This window comes from Podarcis gaigeae, assembly GCF_964106915.1.
Source record: "Podarcis gaigeae genome assembly, chromosome: 2".
Lineage (NCBI taxonomy): Eukaryota > Metazoa > Chordata > Lepidosauria > Squamata > Lacertidae > Podarcis > Podarcis gaigeae.
The window spans coordinates 68,746,270-68,765,723 of NC_139679.1; the positions used below are offsets into that span (position 1 = coordinate 68,746,270).

At 41.2% G+C, this 19,454-nt stretch overlaps 1 protein-coding gene across 1 annotated transcript in view; it reads right to left on the minus strand.

Annotated features, from left to right (window-relative positions):
- Positions 1-153: 153 nt before the first annotated feature.
- The window catches only part of LOC310838350 (serine protease inhibitor Kazal-type 5-like), a 27,910-nt gene continuing 8,609 nt past the window's right edge, over positions 154-19,454 (minus strand). Inside the window, exons 5-17 of the mRNA XM_083725521.1 lie at positions 18,084-18,214; positions 17,935-17,995; positions 15,824-15,960; positions 14,816-14,942; positions 9,697-9,797; positions 8,019-8,106; positions 6,773-6,802; positions 4,831-4,958; positions 3,469-3,529; positions 2,822-2,943; positions 2,238-2,286; positions 1,894-1,945; positions 154-453 (exon numbers count right to left, since the gene is read on the minus strand). Of these exons, the coding sequence (XP_083581647.1) occupies positions 1,940-1,945; positions 2,238-2,286; positions 2,822-2,943; positions 3,469-3,529; positions 4,831-4,958; positions 6,773-6,802; positions 8,019-8,106; positions 9,697-9,797; positions 14,816-14,942; positions 15,824-15,960; positions 17,935-17,995; positions 18,084-18,214 (1,041 nt within the window). The 3' untranslated portion in view covers positions 154-453; positions 1,894-1,939. The remainder of the gene's footprint in view (positions 454-1,893; positions 1,946-2,237; positions 2,287-2,821; positions 2,944-3,468; positions 3,530-4,830; positions 4,959-6,772; positions 6,803-8,018; positions 8,107-9,696; positions 9,798-14,815; positions 14,943-15,823; positions 15,961-17,934; positions 17,996-18,083; positions 18,215-19,454) is intronic.

Below are 19,454 nucleotides of genomic sequence, written 5' to 3' on the forward strand. Positions count from 1 at the left end.
CACACTAAAATTTGAATCAAATCAAGGTTAAGAAGTCAATCTACTGTCAATCAACTAACTTACCCGTTGTTCCTACTGAGAAAAAAGGACAAAAAAATGTTCTTAACATTCAATATATTCTTAAACATGGCCAAAGGGAATGATTGGCAGAGATCTTCTTAGGTTTTTTTTATTGAAGAAACTCAGTGAGATTGGTGGAGGTGAGAAAATGTTCTGGAGCGTCCATGGAAGTTGGAAGAATGAAACTCAATAAGGAAGCAAATGGAAGAGTCCGTCTGATGACTGGGTCATCAAGGTCTGTTACCCTGTCCCCATGCAGAACAGTGCAGAGTTGTTGCCCATGTACTATAGACATGGGATAGCTCCTTGAATATAGTATGAAGGCAGGCTTTGCAACACTTGGGAATGCAGCAGTTTCCTTGATTCTGAATGCCAATTCTTCCATCACTTGCTCTGGGGAAAACAGAATGAATTTAGTCTGAGGTTCTGAGAGGACAAAATCTATCTAAATAAAACTTTATGAAGTTTACTACTAGGATAACAAATTATACTAAGTATGTACTTAGGTAAATCCAGTGCTTTAAAAAAAATGTTTAGGGGTACTCTCATTTTGACTCAAGACAATCACTATTTTATAGTTCAAATCGGGAAAAATAAAAACAGTAAATGGACAAAAGTACAAAGATTCACAAAATGCTTAGGGGTACCCCTGCATACCCCCAGAAAAAAAGCACTGGGTAAATCACTTTGATATGAAATCTATGCTATCTGTTGCTTGCATTGTGGAGCAGATTGTCTTGCAAAGGTTTCACAATTTCAAGAGGCTGAACGTTGCCGGTTGAAACATGCCAATGATCTTTGAACTTTAAACAGCATTATTTTCTAATAGTATTTTTTTTCCTGCAAAGTATATTGACAGTTCACAATTGTTCTCAGAGAAATTTAAATAAAATAATTAAAAATTATTTGTAAAAAATAAAAGTAAGCCACATTCCTAAATTCTCTGGGGCAATAGGAACACATATTTAATACTATGACAACCTAGGGGCTCTAAAAACACATACACCAAAAACGCAAGGCTTGGAAGGAGGTGGATCAATTTGATATCTGAAAGTCAATAAAATGGCAAATTTTCAGTTATCAGTACACAGAAATTTCTAATATTGTCTGCAGAGAGAGGGATATTCTCTGGGAGACACATGGAACTGCCACAGTTATTTCCAAAGCAGTCATCATTTCTGTATGTGGAAAAAGGAGCCCCCTCATAAGTTCCTAAATTCTTGCATGTGGAACAGAGTGCTTGGGTTCTCTGACTCTGTGAATTTGGTTCTGGAAGCATCTGAAATGATGTTTGACTGAGGCTTACTCCTAAGTAAAGAGACAAGTGATTGCAGACTTGGTGCTTTGGATCAAGCTATAACAAAAAGCCAATGTGAAATTTCTTGTTTTGTATTATGGCTGAGCTAGAACAACATGTAGTTTCAAAGTCACTGCTCTCCTGGTGACACTAATACAAGAGCCACATTTGCTGAGTAGTACTGATGGGTGAAAGGGAGTGAAGCCAAGAGAGTTTCGCATGCCTAAGACCATCTAATGAGTTCATGGCAAGGACCTCCTGACTGGACAGTCTCTTATCCACCACACAGCAACAAGGTTAAGTTCTCCTCATCATTCCCAATCCTCTCCTGTGCCTGCATGCCTTTACTGTACGTTCCCATTATTTGAGCAACTGTGAGTTTAGAGACATGTATATACTGGGTGTACATCTGGTTCCTTCCTTAGACTGAGAGTCACCATAAAATTGCTACAGGTTTTTCTGCAGTGTTTGGTTGTTGTAATAGCCCTCATCTCCCTCATTACAGCCATGTGACTTTGGCTTCTTCTTCTTCTTACCTTTGTCACGCTTTCTTCCTAAAGCTTTCTGGCAACCTGAACGCCTTTATATCTGGGAAGAGAGTCATAGTGAGAGGGTGGTGTTACACATCTGAAGGCCCATGTACATCAAAATGACATTAACTGGGGTGTGTGTGTCAAAGCAAGAGTCCTGACACAAGGGCGAAAGGGGTGGGACAGAAACTGACCCAGTGCTGAGAAGGCCAGTTCACATTTTACACAATTGCTAAGCTCTTCCCCCCCCCCTTCAGTTTTATGGCTACAATAAATGAGATGATGAAGAGTTATTATTATAAACTTCTGGTGTCCATTGTCAATCTGTATATAGTAAGAGCAGAACAAACCTTAGGGCATGGTCCGATATTTTTTATACCAATTTCAGATTTCGTTTTCCTAAAAAAAGGGAGAGAGAATAGATTAGTGTGAACACACATACAGCCCTAATAATGTCGCTGGTGGAAAGGCCCTCATAGTAAGGTCACAGAACATTTCACAAATTAGATGTGATGCTAAAAAGAATTCCGAATATAATCTGCTGCAAAGATTGAGAAAGAGTTTGTTTTCTGTCTCAGTACAAACATTGCCATTAAATCTGTTGCTGATGGTTCTCTTAGCTCCTTTTTAAGCATTGCGCAGAAACATCTTTTATGAATCAGGATACCTTAAGAAGCACCACACACACCTGGAAAATGCAACAATTCTGATTAAAATAGCCCACTTTGAGTTTATTGTAATCCCCACAATTCTGTTGAAAGTAAAAATGGAATGGTTCCACTATGAATGTGTGCGCCGAGTTAAGACGATCCTTCGCTGCTGGCCACTTCAGTGCATGAGAGCCCCTGGTGGGAATATGCATTTCGGTTTAATTAATGAAAAAGTTGTATGCCTTTCAATATTATTATGGGCAAGGCAGGCTTGGTTTACTCACAGGATTCTGTCACAGAGCATGCACTCACTGCCGTATGTCTCGCCATCTGTTCCACACACCTCCTGGCTTCTCCTCTTGCAAAGGACTTTCCCTCTGGTTTGGGGGTATTGGCTGCAGTCAGCCTAATGAAACAGCAGCAAAAATACTAGAATGGACACTTGGAGAAGACAACTATACTCAGTCATCACCTCCCGGTCGCCATGGCTGATTAACCTTATATTTTGTTAAAGTTTGGAAGAGACAATGATAAACTGATATTTGGCATATCTGGAAACCTAAGGTGGCATCTGACAAAGTCATACTCAGAACGAACCCAGTTAGTCTTGACTAACTTAACTCCATTGATTTCAGTGGGCTTACTCTGAGAATCACTTAGTCAGATACCATTCCTTTAGTACTGGGATGTCCAACTTCCAAGAGACTGCGATCTACTCCCACTTAAAAAACGCTGGCAGTGATCTACCCATTGTATTGACCAAAATTGTTGAGCTTTTTTGGGGGAGCAATCGATCAGGATCGACCAGGGATGCCCCGCGATCGACCAGTAGATCACGATCGACCTGTTGGACATCCCTGTTTTAGTAGTTCCATTTGACTCAACAGATCATTTAATGCTAGCCCTGCCCTCAAATTATTCAGAGTCTCACCTTTATATGACCAGCCTGACATTCACCTTCATTCTTTAGCGCAAGGGTATCTTCAGCTTTCCTAGAAATAGTAGAATAAATGTTATATGGTGCTCCCCTATCACTCCCCTAAAGTGAGTAAACCCTATGGTGAAGTTATGGTAGACTATGTACAGAACAGATATAAGACAACATATAGACAGAAGGTACAAAATGGTCGTGCTTAGGGAGAGGAATCACATGATGGCTTAGCCAAGGCATTCCAAAGCAGGGCAATACTCTGTTGATTTAGGATATGTTTGAGTTGAAGATGGAACCATTAACAACGGCCCAGCCTGGCTGACTGCTGGTGCCAGACCTAACCATCCCAAGCCCCCCCCAACTGCACCCACCCTGCTTTATGTTACATTATGTGATATATTGTATTTATTGTGTGTTGTTTTCAGCTGCTCCTCTAGTCGCATGCAAACAATAATTGAACAACATTAAAATCAGCAAAACAACAAGCAAAACCATCCTCAGCATTACTCAGTGTGTCATGCTACCTAATTAATATGCTGCTTCCAAGTATTGAGAGAACTGCTTGAGGATCTTTTCACATGACTATCAAGGGCACAACACTCATAGGAAAGGTGCCTGAAATCCCTAAACTCAGACTAGGGCAAGTCACTCAAGAAATTGCTAGTAAGTGCAGGTTTCAATTTTGGGCTAGACTGCCAATGTTTTAAAAATCACACACACACAAATCACGTTCCAAAAGCTGAATCCTGGTTGTTGTGTGATAAGTTCAGGATGTCAAAGCTGAATGCATGGACTTTTTAAATGTCCACCAGCATGCACCTTACCATGGTTGTGTGAACCAGCTCTTGTGGAGGAAGCAGAATCTATACACAACAGCTTCGGACACTCTTGGGGAACCTGGTTGCTGATATATATGCTTTTTGTGATGAGATCCTGATCAATTAATGCAGAACACGAGGCAGTCGCTTTTCATACCTGCTGTCACAGTTTGGCCTCACTGTTTTTTGAAGGCAGGTCTTTCAAGATGTCTTAGGATTATGAGGAATTCTCTCCCTTTCTTTGACACACACCCTCATTCACTCATCCCATTATGAATTAAATCCTATCTTAATTCTTGGCTAGGTGATCATTAAACACGGCTAGGGTTTCCAATGAATGATGACAAAGATGGCATCCATATAAGCATTGCCATTATCCTGAATTATCTGTCATTCCTTTAATTGGGATCTTGTTGATCTCTGTGTATGTCATTGGAAAATCACCAAGACTTTGGGTAGTTTACTATGAAGTAAACACAATTAGGATCCCACAGTGAAGTCAGAGTGCATTTGCAATGCCCCCAGAGCAACTGCTAATACTCACACAATTGCGGAACACAGGAAACATTTATTGCTATATGTTTTCTCATCAGTGCCACAAACAGGAGACCACAGAGCATTGCAAGAAGTCCCTTCCTTCTTTATATCGGCTAGAATTTGATCACAGTCCAGCTGGAAGGAGAAAATAGATACAAGTAAATTAGATAACATACTACAGTATAAGGTAACTTACTTAATCATAAATGTTTTAGGACTGACAAAATACATAGAGCTTTTAATGTTTAATGTTTTATTATGTCTTTATATATGTTGGAAGCCACTCAGAGTGGCTGGGGTAACCCAGTCAGATGGGCGGGGTACAAACAGCAACAACAACAACAACAACAACAACAACAACAACAACAACAACAACAACAACAACTGTTCCATCGGCTCACAGCTCTTATAGTGAGGTGTTTCATGGTCAAATATCTTCTCAATAATTTTTGGGGCCTCTTTGATAGCCTTTGCTCAGATCATCCCTCCACACCATCACTCCCAAAGGGATGGGTATGATGAACAATACAGAAAGAAACTGAATATAAGTCCTGCACTGTACAAACAGCAGAAAAGAAAAGAAAAAGCTGGAGCTGATCTGACATGTAGTGCCAGCTAGCTAAGAACTGCTCAATAAAAGGACACACGCAAGGCATTCTAGAACATCTGAAGGCAACCAAGTTTAGGGAAGTTTTTAATGTTTGATGTTTTATCGTAATTTTAATATTCTGTTGGGAGCCACCCAGAGTGGCTGGGGAAACCCAGCCAGATGGGCAGAGAATGAATGAATGAATGAATGAATGAATGAATAAATGAATAAATGAATTATTATTATTATTATTATTATTATTATTATTATTATTATTATTGGCAGGTTCCTTGCCCAAGGCAGGAGAATCAACACATCTACCTGCCACCTCATCCAAGAGCACCCTGTGCATTCCCGAGTCAGTTTATCAGAATGAAGGATCAGTTCTGTTATAAGAGATCACCCTTCCTGTTCATCTACTACATAATAATAATAAAAACAATACCTGGGTTGATCACTGTGAGTGTATACATATGTGAGCATACCACATGAAAGGCTCATCCATCTGTTCTTTTCATTTACACAACCATATATTTAGGAACAGCCGCAGGAGCTCTTTCTTGTAACAAGGGATTTATTAAACAGTAGCTAATGTAACTGTTTTGTTTGTTTCCAGTCACTAGAGGGCAATGTCTCATTCCAACAAATTAACATAATTTCCTGATATTCATGGAGGTGTGTTTATATGTGCAGGCCTGAAGGTATGTGAGTAATTATGAACAGACAGGTAGGTAGCCGTGTTGGTCTTCTGTAGTTGAAACAAAATAAAAAAAATCCTTCCAGTAGCACCTTAGAGACCAACTAAGTTTGTTATTGGTATGAGTTTTCGTGTGCATGAAGAATCTGAAGAAGTGTGCTACTGGAAGGATTTTTTTTATTATGAACAGACAAGCAGAGCAAACGTGAGTTTGGTCTTTCTACATTTACTGTACAAGAAAGAAACTCATATAGCTATTTGCATATAGCATGATGCAAGGAGAAATGTACGTTTATGTTTATCCTTTCTACAAAGAATTCAAAGGGACTTTAGAGTCTTCTGGCTTGATCTCAGAAAACACTGGACTTTCCAGATTCGGTAGAGTTTAGCATTTGTTTGTTTTTTAAGGGGAATAGAAATGATTTCAGGACTCGCAACTTCTCAGAATTATATTGCTATAATGGGAGGATCTGCGGCTTCTGGTGTTTTCCCTGCAGACAGTCAAAAACCCAGGAGCACTGGCTTCGTGTTGAATCAGCTGGCTTTAAATTCCAAGCCACTGTGGGAATTGAAACATTAGAAGTGTTGTACAAATATATACAGACACTGGTGTTCACATATCATCATCATCATCAACAACAACAGCATCCTTATATTTATTACCTTCGGTTCACCTGAAGGTCCTGGGGTGGGCTGCAGAAAAATAAGGTACAGTATTAAAAATAATTTTAAAATAAATTTTAGTGGGTTCTAATATATATATATATATATATATATATATATATATATATATATGAATTGAAACATTAGAAATGTGATGTATAAATACACAAATATAAACACTGAAGTTCACATATCATCATCATCAACAACATTTATTATATTTATTACCTTCGCTTCACCTGAAGGTCCTGGTGTGGGCTGCAGAAAAATAAAGTACAGCATTAAAAACAATTAAAAACAAATTTTAGTGGGTTCTAAAATATATATATTTGAAAATATAAGTTTTCAAAGACCAGGGTATAGACATGTATCTGCAACATTCACTGAAAAATATATAGTGAAGAAGAGGGAAACACCTCTGTGGGGAGGGAATTCCACAATTTATGGGCTGTACAGAGAATGCCCTCTCCCAGGCTAGCACCACCACCCCAAACTTCTGAAGTAGGTGGACCTCTCAAGAGGGCCTCTTTGCTTAGGTGTAGGACCCCTACACCTAAGAAGGGTGTAGGGAAGGAGGCAGTATTTCGGATATTTGGGGCCAAAGTCATTTAGAGCTTTAAACATTAGCATGAGCACCTTGAGTTGGGCCTAGAAATGAACTGGTAACCATTGTTGCTGTTTTAAAACAGGGGTTATATGAGTTCTAGATGGAACGCAGTCAGAAATCTGGCAACTGCATTTTGTACCAATTGAAGTGTCCAAGCCATCTTCAAGGGCATCTCCATGTAGAATGCATTGCAATAATCCAGTCTGGAATTTACCAGAGCATGGTTGTGAGTGATGCATTAAATGCAGAACCACTCCTCACAGCTTATTTTGTACTTGGGCACATAGACCATTTTTATTTAGCAACAGTACAAGCATGGGACACCATATCCTTCTGTCCCTGCTGGAGTGCACACATAGCCACTACTGCTTTGTGACAAGGATTTATTCTGTTGTTGTGGAGTAGTGGTTAGAGGATTGGACTAGGACCAAGGAGGCCAGGGATCAAATCCCCTCTCACCTTTGAAGCTCATTGGATGACTTTGGTCAGTCATTATCTCTTAGCCTAAGATTCTTCATGGGGTTGTTGTGGGGCTACATTGAGAAGGGGCAGAACCTTGAGCTCCTCAGGGAAAAGGTGGTATATAAATCTAATAAGTAATGTAACCAATAATGAACTGTATTAGGAGGTGATTTTTACCTTCTTGTCCCCAACAGCAATTTTCTTCTGCCTATTGCGGAAGGGCCCTTTCCTACAATTTTCATTGTAGTATGATGACTGTCCTGTCCTAGAAGAAAAGTCACATAAGTTTTTCTAACCCTTAAAAAAATATAAGTGTCAGTAGCCATCACAACATCCGGTGGCAACAAATTCAACAACTTAATTACTAGGCGTCACAGGAAGAAGCAAAGTGCTTCCTTTTGTTTGTGTAAAACTGTCAGCTGATCAATGTAACTGAAAGATCTACTATTCTGAGAGACGGAAAATATTTTCTGTTATCCTTTTCTGAACTAAAAAGCCTCAGTTTCTTTTGAAGCCTTTGTTGACATGTTTTACTCTTTATCAATTTACTTACTCTTTCTATACCATTTCCACTATGCAATATCCATTCTGACAGTATAACCAGACTATAGCTGTTACTCCCAATTGTGAATACATCATAGGTTTATATAATGCCGCTGTGACATTTGCTATATGCCTAATCTCACTTCCCTTCTCAATCTCACTTTCTACTCCTTTTCCACCCCAGATATTCCAGTCTGTTTGCATTAACCTCAAATGTCTCCTTCCATTGCTAGCTCCCTGGAATCGATGCTACAAACAGACATCTGAAATTTCTGTTAGATCTGATTGGGGACATTCTTGCACAATCTCATCCAGCACCTGCTACATACAAAACGATGGCATATTTTTCAGAACGCCAAATATTACTTGCTGCCTGTATTACTTGGTCTTCCTTGCCCTTCTCTCCTGTGGGATCTGATCCTGCCAAGAACATGGATGACATGGCGTTTTCTTTGACCCAACAATTCTTTCTTGCTGCAAGGTTAGTAGTTTAAAATGAATGTTTCTAGAACTCATGGTTAGAAGTATAGGTTTTAAGGAAACCATGGTTGGAGCACATCCAAAGCCAGTTAGGTTCACAAATTACAGAAGCATGGATCTTCAAATATCTCAAGGGCTGTCACATGGAAGATGGAGCAAATATGTTTTCTCCTGCTCTGGAGGCTAGGACCTGAACCAATGGATTCAAGTTAGAAGGAGATTCTTACTAATCATCAGGAAGAGGTTGGATGGCCATCTGTCATGGATGCTTTAGTTGAGATTCCTGCATTGCAGTAGGGTTGGACTAGATGACCCTCAGTATCCCCTCCAATTCTACAATTCTATGAGTATATGAAATTTGACCCGTCTCATCTCTACAAGTATTTTTTCTGCCAGATAGAATGTGGTCCTATCTGCTGTGCTATTTGAGCCTTCAACATTAAGCTCAGGTCCAGGAGCACAATAAAGTCTGCGGACTTGACTCAGAGGCAAAGGAAGAATGCATCTATATGTATTGCTTTTGTGGATCCAGTCTAAACCTGTTCAACCTCATTTACCCCACCACGGCCTTCAAACACTCATTTAGAACTGAAATTCCTGGATCTCTTCCAAGAAAAGGCAGAGCTGAGTATTAGCAACAGACTGATGATTCCACGCTTCAGATAGTAAAGCCGTTGTCCCTAAGAGAAACCAGCAGGTCATACCCAGGGTACCTGAATATTTGGTCAGACATTTGCAACCCAACTACCTCATTGTGGCAAAGCATTGATAAACTCCCACTTTGGCATCATAACTGCTATCACACAGAGCTTTGCATGTCAAGCATACTCACCCTCCACAATTGGTATATGATCTGTAATCCCCCGATGCAATCTGATATTCTGCAGGGCAAGGATTATTTACATCATTTTTTCCATATGGGTTGCAGTTTTTCTGTCAATGGAGAAGAAGCAAGTTTGATAAGAGGGTGACTTCTTTTCTTGTTCACAAAAGAGAGACCACAAAAGAGAGAGAGAGAGAGAGAGAGAGAGACCACGGTTTGTGCAGACAAGATCTACTCTTCTCCATCAAGAGAGTGGTGATCTTGGAGGTTCTCCCCATCAAAATCCATGCACCATTAAACTCATATAAATCAGAACAAAATAGGCTGGGTCAAAGGTCATGGGGAAGGACACATGAAAAAGTTTCTGCAATATGAAGGCACAACACTTTCTAATGGAACTAATGGAAAACAATGGCTCAGATGGTGTACTTAAACTCAAGTCCAATAGAAACAGATTGGTTACCATTTATAACTACCTTATTCCCATCATTAAAATCATTAAGTGGGTTAGATCCATTGCAAGTGTGACAAGGACAGGTTTAGAAGGAATCTCCTAGCTTAGCTTCTCTCTCTTCCTCTCCTCCCGCCCCCCACCCTCCCATTCTCTCAGGCTATCCCAGCTGACAAGTCCCAACTGCCAGTGAAGGTGTGCTTTTTCTCTCCCCCCCCACCCCACTATTCCTTTCTAGATTTGATTAAAGAGGAGGGCTCTCCGACTTGACAAGCAGCTCACCAGGCCCAGCTGTCAAGCCTGCCTGATCACTTTGTCACAGAATGCTATTGAGCTGGAATGCACCTCACTTTTTGATAATGAACTATACACAGTGTTGAGGCAGCGGAGAATAAACTTTATGACAGTTGTTTCTAGTGTGATCACTATTGTGGGATAGCCAGAATGTGTGCATATTTTGGTTTTACACACTCTTTTGTCTTTTCACAAACTCTTGCTGAGCTGGAGCTGGCACTTCTGGTAGTATTTTAAAGAAAGGCTCAGTGACAGAAATTACCACAAGCATTACAGTATTAAATAAAATGATGGGAACTGGAGAGCAAAACAATCAAACACAGTATTAATCCTAAGGCAGAGGTTACAGCAAGTACTGATGAGGATATCAGTCCACTTATTGCCTGTCCTGGGTGATGCAGACAAATCTGAGGAAAGATGCAGCAATGCTGAACAATGAGAAGTGTCTGGAACCACGAGAAGTTTCTGGAACAGTCAATGTACTCAGGAATGTGCTTTGTGGAAGACAAAGGATCAAGCCCTTGTCAGAGAAAGAGACAGACCTTTGAGTAGAGATGTTAGAAAATTCAGTTGGAAATGAAAAGAGATATGTAAATTGCTGGTGTTCATTTACTCATCCACATATGAACAGAAAGCCACCCAGGAAATATTATCAGTATTTGCTGATGTTGTTGCTTTCAGTGCTTTCAGTTGTTGCTTTCAGGTTTTCCCTCCATTTGCATTGTGTTTCCTTCATATCAAAATGAAGGGCATGGAATCATGCAATGACCATGTAATTTACATAAATTACATCATTTTACCACAGTGGACAGTGATACAAATACTGTATTTGGGGACAGACAAACTGCAGCGAGACAGAAGCAATGCTGCGTGTGACCATACAGGGCAGAATAGGAAATGATGCCTTCTTACATTCTTACATTTTGATACATCTGAGTGACAGGCGAGGATCACAATGAGATGCAGCACGGTGCTTTGAAAATGGGGGGGGGGGTCATTATGCTTGAATGTCTTGTAATTTGGGTGTTACAAAATAATGATGTATTCTTTAAAACATGAAGAGGGTCAATTTTTTGAACCACCAGATTTTGTCAAACTGGAAGCAGTTGGTGCAAGACAAAAAGAGGCACCATGCGTGATTCTTTGGACCAGAGGAGGCACGGTATTTGAAACCACCTTGCTGGAACTGCATTGATTTGAACCTGCATCATCAGAGATTTTGGCACTGCACCAGTGGCATAGCAGAGGTTGCCAGAGCTCAGGGCAGCATGGAGCAGGGGGTGGGAGCAAGCGAAATGGATTGAGTACACATGCACATTCAACTGCCTAACACAGAGGTTTTCAATCTCTTGGGGCCCACAGCTGCCTTGACCAAGTACATTCTTTCTGCAGCACCCCTGTGGGGCTCAGGAGCCCATCTATGTCATCCCTTGCCTACACAACCAGTGGCCCCTCACCACTTTTTGAACCCCCTCCCTTGTAGAGTGTTCCCTCAGCCTCCTCTCCTCTTCCCTCCACTTGGTAGTCCTCTGAGCAGCCAGGGTTGTCACCCCTGGTTTCTGAACTGCCCGCCCTGCCCCAAAGAGAGGTGCCTCCTCACACTGCCCCACAGGGGTCTGGGAAGCACCCCCCTGGCTAGCTCAAGAAGCATCATTCGCCTGTGGAGCTTGTAGCCAGGGCTGCTGCAACAAACAGCCACACAAGCCTTGGGGAGGCAGAGATGCAAGAGGGCATCAGAGGAGGGAGGGGAGGAAAGAGGGACAGAGGCCAGTGTTGCCAGCTGCACTCCTGACCATCATTCAAGGCATCTCAGGGTGATGCGGCATACTGGTTGAAAACCACTGGCCTAATGGCATCCGTGTCACATGGGATATCACAGCTACAGTGATAAGAGTCATTCCATTCTTTGGAGAGGTCACTTCCTGGAGAAGCTGTTTTCAATGGAGCCCAGAGATGGAAGTGTGCAATTGCATTGAGACAGCACTGGGTGTTGAAATTTTACACTGCTAAGAATTTTGCACCTGGGGCAACTGCCTCTGTGGCCCCTTCCAAGCAATGCCACTGCACCCCATCTCCAAAACTGTTGGCAATCCCCCCCCCCCGCCATATTTAAAGCAGCTAGCACAAGAAAAGAGTGTGGGGACTAGTGATTTGTAATGCACGTAATGCAATGGAATAACAATTTTCTTAATCAGTCCCTGCCTAGAAAGAGTGAGAAAGCAGGCCTGCATATCAATATCCAGTCAGTCTTCTGAGGTCCCTTGTACAGCAACGTGCTGAGAAACTCTGCCACTGAAATCATACACACCAGGTAACCCCTCTGGCATCTGTGAATGCAGCATGAACATCTGCAGAAGGGGGGGGGGTCTCTGTATGTAAAGCTGAATACACAAAGCCCTCCCCTCCTCTGCAGATATTTGCATTGTACATGTGTCACTACTCAGTGCATGTAATGTCAGAGATGGGCATATGGAGTGTGGCCCCACTTCCATGTTTCTTTACACAGGATTTTGAATGTCTGAACAGGACTAATGTAGCACACAGTACTGGCTCCCCTCACATGTGGAAGGGCTTCACAGCTATAATCTCTGGGTCACCATTCAATCTTCACAACACAGGCCTAACCTTGTTTATTCACAAGTAAGCCCCAGTGAATTCAAAAAGGATTTTCTTACATGTCTTAACATGTCGAAAAAACCTGTTGGCTGCAAAATAGAAAGTTTTATCCTGAGACAAAGCAGTTTTGTTTTGTTTTTTGTTTTTTTACTGCAGAGCTAGGTTAATGAATGGTCTTCCCATTGAAAACCATGAGGAGAGATTGCATCTTTTCTTTTCATTCTTAAACAGTTGCTGATGTTAGTCAAATCATGAAAGCCTTATATTAAAAATATGAGAACTGATTATTTACAATTTAAGACACCTCCCTGGGGTGGCCACTTATGCATCACCCCAAAATATGACAAAAGATATGCATAAAATTAGCATGTACTGATTTATATGTACGAATGCAAATTTAGATAGGCTGGCTAATGCAAATTCAAATGAAAATACATCTCACCATAGTGATGAAGGCTGTGAACAGGTGAGCTGCTGCTAACTGTTGGTGGTAACTTCAAGGTCTCTGCTGCTTTCCCTTAGGTTTCTTCATCCTTAAACCAGGCTTGGACCAGACAGCCCTTCAAACAGAGGACTCCTTCAAATAGAGGGCTATCCTCTGTTAGCATTTCAAATAGAGAGTTGTCCTCTTTAAAGCAAGATGCATGGCCACCCTAATCATATCTCTGGTAGGCCTATATGAATTGTTGATGGGCATGATTAGGGATAAGTTTAACATGCATTAGCTCCCCACCCCATGGATGGGAATGACTCATTCATGACTGGATGTGGGCCAGATCAGAGCCTGATTAGGAAACCACTGGGAGTCTCATGGAAACTATATCAATTCTTCTAAATGAAGTATAATTAATTAGTAAACAAACAATGTGAAGACCACCAGCCTGACCCAACAATGGGAAGCCCAGCTAATACATTACTGAATTGTCCAGAAGCATCTCTTGCTGTACATCCCCAACAAAGGCCACTAGTTTTGTGTGACTAAAGCTGGACTAGGGCCCACATATTTGGCACATTAGAACCTAAATGCCAACATGTCATGTGTGAAAGCAAGTTTTCATTGCTTGTGTGGTTATCTCTGTAGAATGTTTTTACTCGTTTGGTTTATAGCTATTCCCTCCATTGGAACATTTTTATTGTTCTAATAATGGTTTTCCTTAAAGGAAGGATAATTTTGACTTGTTTGGCTATTCAATTTGTAAGTAATATTACTGAAAGCTGGGCTAGATCTAAGGCAGCACTCAGGGGAAGTATCCTCCTCAGACCATTAACAAGTTGTTCAAACCAAGGAGCTAATTCTGAGGCCTGGCTGGATGCTCAGGACTGGCACTGCAGCCTAGATCGTACCCTATAAATTTGGAGCTTCCTTCATTCTCCATTTCATGGCATGCTTCTTTAACATCAGAGACCTCTCTGTGATTGAGCCATCTCCACGATATGTTGCAATCATGGATTTGCTGTCTTCCTGGCTCTGATCTACCATTACCTATCAGGCAACTCCCACACCACACAGAAGCTGTGGCTTGTGTTCAGAAATTATTTGCATGTTGCTTTCTACTATGTTATCCCAGGCTGTTAAAGCCTTTGGACCGAGCTCAGCCTGGATGTTTTACATGTTTCTGATTTGCTATGAGAATGTGATCTCTCTTCCCAATCATGCTTTCTAGGCAATGAACATTACAGCACAGTATCAGAGACAGGATAAAGCATCCCTTTTCTTGAGTAGGAAAGTAGTGCTCAGGTAGCAGCTTGCCCGACATTTTTCCTCACCTCGTTGCTGTTCCCTGGGTTGAAATTCCCTTGAACGATTCTGTTCCCATAAGTATCCACAGCACCACCACCACCGCCTCCTCCTCTTCCTCCTCCAACGATCCTGCCTTCTCGAACTTCTTTTTTGCTAAGAGGCATGGAATGTAGAACAACGTGAGTAACAGGAATTGGAAACTGGAGTTCTTATGTTCAAACACTTGTTAGAACTTGAACATTCAGGAGAAGATTGAAAGAAGAAAAGAAAACCAAGGACAGTAAAACAAAAATGAAAACACAAGGAGAGAACAAACCCACAGGCATGTACAAAGAAGTGAGCAGCTGCTTTGTTTTAATATATCAGAAATGTGGAACCTTTGGCCTTCCAGATGTTGTTGAACTACAACTCCCCTCAGCCCTAGCCAGCATGGTCAGGAATGATGGGAGTTGTCCTTCAGCAACACCTGGAAGGACAAAAGTTTACCACACCTGGTATATAGCAACCTATCCCAACCTGGTACTCCCTAGATCCTGGGTGGGGGGACCTGTCACCCTCCATATGCTACTGAATGGTCATCATCCCTGACCATTGGCCGTGCTGGCTGGCCAATTTTTTTATAATGCGAATTTAGTGAAGGGAGGAAGGACCTTCTTCAAATATGCATCCTCCTCAAGAGGTTTTGCCTGGCTGGAAGGCATCCTCAGACTGTTCTAATGCCCCTTTACTGCCTGGATGGAAAACGTATATGTGGAAACCTCTGACTTTGCATGGCTGGTCAGCAGCCTATGGAAAAAGTCACACCAGCTGTTGCACCCACCGCTAGCATGTGGCCCCCAGAAGGCTGTCCGCTGGGGAATGTGGCCCTGGGGATAAAACCCTGGCCTAAGTAGCTAACATTACATAAACTATATACATTAAACACAAGGCATTTCTTCTTGTGTTCAATGACTGCCCATAAACTTTGGAGAGTACATGCCAAAGTTTGCTATTCACGACAGCACATCATTTCATCTTTGAGTTAGAGCACTCACAATTTCTCTGAGCACATGATACACTTGTTGTTGTATGTGTAGCCAGTTGCATCCCGCACTGGAGCATTCTCACGGGTGCAAGTGAGTTCTCCGTTGGGTCCCATCTCTGATCGATATTCATCGCATCCGTCATTCCTCTGCAGAGAAAGAACATGGTTTGCTTTGCTGGTCTGATTTTTGGAAACTCTAGAGGATCTTCATTCACAGCAAACGCATCACACAGACACAGATGGTGTCAGGGTGTGACAGGGTGAACCATGTCACCTACTACCTTGTGTCTGACGGAGGTGTTAGTCAGAGGAATCCTGAGTGCCTCTGTCTTAGAAACATTTGTTGGGTGTTGCCCTCTACGGCCGGCCTAATTATCATTCTTTAGCAGGGATATTCAAAGCATGCAATTGATCTGGATGATAAAAGCGATCTCCCCCACTTTTCCCAACAATGTGCTTAAAATACTGTCAACACCTTACCAGATCGCAGGCAGACAACTGCACCAGAACAATTCAGAGAATACTCAGGTCCCTGCACCAATTGCTGTGGTGCATGATGAAAACTTCTAAAAAGTTGCAACATGCTTTCAATCAATAGTGAATAAAGCCAACAAAGGTGGCTGGAAAGCTGGCAAGAAAGGGCCTGCCCTTGATTCCTCAATACTATGTCATGAACTTAGACATCTCACCAGCGAGAAACTTTTCATATAGATTCTCTTTAGCTTTAATGAAGGCAAAAGAATGATGTGAACATGTGCACCAACAACCCGTATACTCTCCTAGCTGGGTCCACATGATGGATCAAGGGTAAAGTGCGTGAATGAAACATAAATAAATAAATCTATGACGATGAACTGACTTTGCCAACTCAAGGCATGAGTCACAAACCTTTCAGGTTAAAAGGAAGTTAAGTATAAGGGTTTTTTTTAAAAAAAGTTTCTGCAATAACCAACTTTTATCTGGAAGGTTCTTTACTATTTTGTTTGCTTGTTCAGTTAGATGGGTAGAGGACCTTTCATTAAAGTCTCCTTGAACTATTTCTTCTTTATGAGTCATTGAAATGTACATTCTAAGTATGCAATTGATCTGGACGCAGCTGATCTGAAAAGTTCTCTCTCTCACTTTCCCCAACGTGCTTAATTACAGGATGGGCATAATTCACATTCCATTATAGTCAATATAAAACTTCATCATGATCGTCATTATTTATACCTGACTCAAGACAGCTTACAGATAAAAATAATCTCTAAAATGGACATTGCCCTCAAATGTGATATAGCATTTTAAACATTATGCATATTAAGATAACCTCTTTATGGTCTAAAACTGTTATCCAGGGATGAACATTATCAATTAATGCAGATATGAATTTGGCTAGGCCTGAAATATAACCTTGAAGTCTACCACTTTCTAGCTTTTGATGAAATCATTAAAAGCTAATCCAATGACTGAAATGCTGAACACAATTTTTAAAAATGACATTACAGACAAATGTATTTTTTATGATTTGAGCAGAGATAATGCAGGTCAATATACAGTGAGAACATAACAATAACATGCTGGATCAGGCCAATGGCCCCTCTACTCCAGCATCCCGTTCTCACAGTGGCCAATCAGTTGCCTGTGGGAAACCCACAAGTAGGACCCAAGCACAAGAACACTCTCCCATCCAGTGATTTCCAGCAACAAGTTTTCAGGAGCATTACTGCCTCTGATTATGGAATCACAGCATAGCCATCATGGCTAGTTGCCATTGAAAGCCTTTTCCTCCTTGTATTTGCCTAATCTTCTTTTAAAGCCATCCAAGTCGGTGGCCATTGTTGCCTTCTGTGGCAGTGAGCTCCATAATTAACAATGTGCTGCATAAAGAGGTACCTGTGGAACATGAGGGTGGACTTCCTAATTCTGTGCATAATGCGGTACTCTACCACACACATGACTTTTTGCATATGGAACAAGAGGCTAAACTGTGCATGTACGTTCAAGATGCAACAAAACTTTGGATGAACAGAGTTGGAACCTGTTTGGAGTAAAACTGATTCTTCTCATTCTTGGTCACCATGGGCAAGAAATGCAGAATTTAAATGGTCAGATACAAATTTGGATAAAGCTTTATTTCACCTCATTTTTTCCATTTTGTGGTTGGTCCTTTCCAACAGAATTCATCGTACCTCCATTTTTGCTGCAAGAAACAATGGATAAAGTTTTACTTTGTTGCAGACAGAGAGGCCCAATTTAATTAAAAAGCAAATATATTATGGCATACTCACAACTTCTGTAGACACATTATGCATTTATTGCTATGCTGCTTGCCAGAAGCATCACGAACTGGATTATTCTCTCTGGTGCAGGAAAATGACCCATCTCTGAAATAAGGCCAATATTCACTGCAGTCGTCATCCTACAGTGGAAGAAGAAGATCATTTTTCCTCCTTGAATTCTCGCTGAAGATAAAGTTCATCATGAGTCATCAACAGGATGCCCATATCCAGCGTTTAAGGTCCCTTAAAAAATCATGTGATCAGCAGAATGTTCAATCACTTTTGTCTGAACCAAACCCAATGGAATAAGTCTTTTATGAGGAATGAAGCACCCTGGAAGTAATCTTCATTGGAAGTAATTAAGAGAATGAGCACAAACCTGAAAGTTTCCAGAGGTGTAGCTGTGTTCATCTGTTGCAGCAAATACAGCAGTTTTGTAGCACCTTAAAGACTAACAAATTTATGATGTTATGAGCTTTTGCAGACTACATTCTACTTTATCAAATGTTTCTTTTATAAGATGCATCTGATGAAGTGGACTACAGTCCATGAAAGCTTGTGTTTGTCATAAACGTGTTAGTCTTTAAAGGTGCCACAAAACCAACCAAATGGTAGCATTGGTTTCAGTGGGGAATTGTCCACCCAGAATTCTTTCCCATGTAAATAAATCAATACAGCAAATGTGCTTAATAGCCAGTACATTATGTCTAGCACTTGAGATTCTGTTTTCTTTGTAGATGTGTAACGTCTATTTTGGACTTTATATTAAGCAAGATTTTTAAAAATACATTAGACACATTAGATTTCAAAAACATAGTAGACACACTAACAACAGAACTGCTTGCCATGTTGCCAGCTTGTGTTTGTCTTTTCCTCTGCTCCTGGGTGGGAACAAACTTAATGGGAAAAGCAGCAGAGTTTGTGCTTTACCCTTCTCCCACCCTTTCTCTTAGCAGCTTCTCCCTCTGAACACTCTTCTCTCAGCTGGAATGCTAGACACAACCTTATGAAGTCTAACCTGCACAAGTGTAAGTCACACAGAACCAAGCATTATAATGACGAATTAAGCCAAGCAATTTGACCAAGAAACAAAGATATCATTTGGGAAAGAAAAGCCTGTCAATGACAAGATTTGCTGCCTAGAGAAAGAGGTGTGCAAGAAATGGATTGGCCAAGATAAACAAGGTGCAATTAAGGCTTGCTTATGCCTGGTCCCACACCTTGCCCTAGCTGGAGCGCTCTTGGGTGTTATTACCCCATTAAGCAGTAATTGAGTGCCAACAACGTGCTTGGAATGTTCCAAACAGGGAAGGCAGCCCAGGACCCGCCCTGGAGAGTTTACTATTTCAGTCTCGGAAACACAAGAAGGAAAAGATACAA